Raw genomic sequence first — 4,300 nt, forward strand, 5'->3', positions numbered from 1 at the left:
TATACATATATTTAAAAATAAAAATATATTACATCAATATTATAATCATTATTATGTCAATATAAATGGTTTTTTTTAAAGAAAATCTATGGAATTCAACCTATAATTTGCACCTGTTAAACTCCTTGTTTGCTATACAAGTAATTAGTTCACAGGTTACCTTTGGCTCTTAAAGAGGAAAACTGGTGTGAATCTGCTCAAAAGGAACTAGGAACAAAGATAAAAGGCTGGACTGGGTCTGGACTACCAGAAGCAAGTTTGTTATTCCCACACACAGCAATTTAAGAAAGTAATGGCATGTTCTAAAACCCACGCTAAGTCCTTGATATACATGATGCATTTCATAATAATGGGCAATATCTTCACTTAAAGGTCATGTGTGGTCATGGCAAACCGATCCTACTTTCTATTCAGTTAGTTTCATATTAATTTTATTCTTGTACTATCAATAATAAAATATAGTTATGAGCTAGAGAGGAGGGCAACAGTAAAAAACTGAACCAAAATACTGGTGACAAATGTCCTTTTCCAAAGACCAAAGTAAACTGATGGGAAGAATGACTTCTAGAGGAAAATTCATTTTCATCCACTTAATGACAAGCACATTCTCCAAGTCCCACTTTCCAAACCCACTCTATGTGAAAATTTCGCTGTCTTCCTAAATTCCAAATTATGTCAACAAATAGTAGAGGTTGTATGAATTTCAAAAATGTGTGTTTTTATTAAAATTACTGCTTTTTTGATAGACAGTAATTTATAATAGAATTTTTAAAAACACTCCAAAGAAAATATCCCGTGTTTTAAAAAAAGATAATTGCATGTATAGTCATAGAAATATGTGCTACCAAAACACCCAACAGTAAACAAAACATGGCATATTTTCTAAAATATTTAAAGCATGTCTTCTTCTTAAAAAATCTGCCTTTTCAAAATTCAAAAGGAGAGAATTATCACAAATTACACACAATTAGAGGTTGGTGGCCAGAACACAAATAACCTAAAAACTCCTAAAAACTATCAAGTCCTACATTAAAGTCTATATCCTTTAATATGGCTTTGGAGGTATACAAGAAACTTCAGTTTAGGGACATAGTTTTATATCCATTTGTTCAGCATATGAAAACAGTGTGAAAAGGTGAAAACCAAAATTAAAGATATAAATGAATAAGCAGATTAAGTCTACTAATCAATTTAATTTATTAAGTCATCTTAATAAATTACAGAAGTCATTTATTAACGCTCCCCTCTTGGGGAACGTTTTATATAAAAACCAGGTTTCTCTGATATCCACTTAAATTAGTTCATTTTGAACACCGATAATGTCACAATGATGGCAATATAAAAGAAAACATAGGTGATCAATAAACACTTATGGCATTTCCCTTAAGTCGGAGTGTATTCTGGATAACCTATTTTTTAAAATATATAGCAAACAATCAAGCCCCAGTTTTACTAAGACGAGTATCATTATATTTAAAACTTAATAATATTGTCTTCTCTAAACTTCCATAATTCAAAATGTGGAGTGCCTATGAAAAAAGAAGTTAAGCTACTCAAACAAGGTCTAACATCTTGTAAAACATAGTAAGATCATGATATAGACATGGGCAAAAAAATCTTAAAATGTGGTACCTCAAATTTAGGTCCCGACTTTCCAACGATGTAAAATTAAAAACCCAGAAAGTAGTCAAGAATAACATTCTTTTCCACTGAGATCACACACACCTCAAACCTGCAAATCTTTACCCCCACACTGTACCTTATACTCAGAGACAAAAGTAATGAAGATCCCTGAGGAATCTGACAAAGAGAAACTGCCATCTGAAAATAACCCCCCAAATCTTGGGCACCAGGGTCCATGGATCGTATCTGCAGCACACTCCACCCCCTCCCGCCAAGTGGCCTGGAAAAGTCGCTTGGCCTAAGACTCGTTTTCCTCTGGGTGAAACACTGACAACGTGCGACCGGGACCCGAGGAGCTAGTCTTAACTGGAGAAAACCATTCGCGGCAGAAGCGCTCGCCCAACGTTGGCGACCATCCCTGGGCCCCAGTGACGGACTCCGGATTTGGGATCCGAAAAGTCCCAAGCCACTCTACTTTGGGAAAGGCTGTGCTCGTAGTCCGGTCAAGTGAGGCTGGCAGGACCCGCCCTCAGAGCTGCAAGCGAGGAGGAACGCGGGGCCAGATTTTCCCTCTAAAAAGAGCAAAGACCAACTACAGACCAAAGAAACCTGAGGACCAGCCCTGCCTCCGCTTCACCTGTGGGCCCAGCCCGACGCCGCTCCCTTACCCGGCTCTCCGTAAGGAATGGTCTCCGCCCAGGCGCCCGGCTCCTCTTCCTGAATGTCCAGGACCCTGTCAATGGATTTCTGAGCCTGGGACAGGGCCTGCTTAGCGAAGCTAGAGAGCTGGGATGCATTGAACCAGCTCATCCTCCCTCCTCGGCCGGCAGTGGTGGCGGTAGCTCCTGGTGGGAAGGCCGAAGGCCAAGCCGACTGGCGAAGGCTCGGGGGAGAGTGCGACGGAACAATTTCGCCCACTTCTCCACTCGGCGGGACCTGTCAGGGGGTGCCCATGATCTCAGGTCTCCCCTAAGCCCGGGGGTATAACCCTCAGTCCTTCCTACGGCCTAGACGACCGGGCCGACTGCGCGTGCGCAGGCCACTTCCACGTACACAACCCTCAAACGGCGGAGTCCGGAGTTCCGTCAGTGGAGACAAATAGGAGACGTTGACGTCATTTCCGGTAGCCAAGGGTTGCCATTAGTTACCTAGAAACGCGGAACGGTTTCCACGGACATCGGGTACGGATTCCAGACATTGGGTTGGAATTCTTAGCAGAAAGGGGCCTATTCCTCTGGACTCGCTGACTTTTCCTGTAGGCTCCTTCCTACAAAGTAACTCGCCGTACTAAGAGCTAGTGCCTTGCCAGCAATAATTGCAAACAAAAGAAAGTTTGGGAAGTGTCCTTGTCTTAGACCTTTGTCTCAAATAATTACTTCTGTGTTAACTCGACCTTAAAGAAAAACCCTGGGTTTGGGTTTCTGCCTAAAAACACCAGACAATGCCTAAAAACCTGCCCCAGTCCACCTGATGGAAGTATAAAGCCATTTTCCACAATGAGTTACAGGCTACAATAAGGGTACAGAGGGCACAACCTCTCCCTCACAATACAGGTCCACTCTCGCCCCAGTCAAAACCTGGGAAGCACTAAGCCTATTACTCTATTAATATGTACTGTGCATATTATTTAAAATACATTTTTTTCTGCACGCACTCTTCAAACATTTAGCTATACGAGGAAATCTAACTCGTGGCCTTCCTAATCTAATCAGTGGCTATGTTTAGTTTGGCACCTATAAAGATAAAATCCTACCAACATTTAAAAGCCAAATTTCATATAAAAATTCAAATTTCCCACTGATTTTGAAAAATAAGAATACCAACATGGAAGACTCAGCTGGCATGGTTGCCCCTTTTGACAATACTTTTCACTCCACTTTACCACAGACATCACTAATATTACATTCTCTTACACCCTGCCTTGCTATGATTTATTATATTTGAGAATTTTACCCCACTGCAAGGAACTAAGCAAGCCATAAGGAACTATTTTTCTTTAAAAATTCCTCTTCCAGGACTTCTAATTGTACAGTTTTGGATAAATGACCTAACCTTTCTGCAACTATTTATTCAACTTTCAGATGGAAATACTGTCACATTTGCACAAGTCTACTTTGAGAATTATTAACGTACCTGTATAAAGTGCTAAATGTTAGTTCCTTCACTTTTGAAAATTTATACTGAATCTATAATTTTTAAGTAGAGAAACTTATCAGGATTTTATAATGAAACGAATTATTTGCCAACATGGAACTAGAAAGAATTCAAAACTTAACCCAGTGATATGTAATTACAAAGCCTCTGAAAAGAAAATTGCCATATAAGTCAAAGAGAGAGGACATATAATACATGTTCCCACACTGAGATACTTAAATTCATTCTTCAGTACTTATGCTTGATTTTCTTTTGAGACTTAGTCTTATGGTTTTTGCAGAGTTTGGGAGGAGGCATTTTTTAAGAGATCTTAATATAAAAACATAGTTATTCCATTTTTATTATAGTATTATGTTTGAGCAAATTAAACTAAAACAACAGATATTTACTGTGGCAAAAGGGTTAATTCAGGGGCCCTAAAAAGTTTGTTTTAGTAATTTTGCTACACATTTAAAAACTATTCTACAATACTACAGAACTATTTACTATCCTTAATTTTTTAAAAGTTTCAGTGAGCAAAGTA

The 4,300-nt window shown here is 39.2% G+C and overlaps 1 protein-coding gene across 1 annotated transcript in view; it reads right to left on the reverse strand.

Annotated features, from left to right (window-relative positions):
- TMF1 (TATA element modulatory factor 1) overlaps positions 1 to 2,713 on the reverse strand; it is a 30,859-nt gene extending 28,146 nt beyond the window's left edge. The window contains exon 1 of the mRNA XM_037040920.1: positions 2,292 to 2,713. Coding sequence (XP_036896815.1) covers positions 2,292 to 2,433 — 142 coding nt within the window. The 5' untranslated portion in view covers positions 2,434 to 2,713. The remainder of the gene's footprint in view (positions 1 to 2,291) is intronic.
- Between the last annotated feature and the right edge of the window lie 1,587 nt (positions 2,714 to 4,300).

Source organism: Sturnira hondurensis, unplaced genomic scaffold, assembly GCF_014824575.4.
Source record: "Sturnira hondurensis isolate 20B ecotype Veracruz unplaced genomic scaffold, ASM1482457v3 Scaffold0002840, whole genome shotgun sequence".
Taxonomy (NCBI): domain Eukaryota; kingdom Metazoa; phylum Chordata; class Mammalia; order Chiroptera; family Phyllostomidae; genus Sturnira; species Sturnira hondurensis.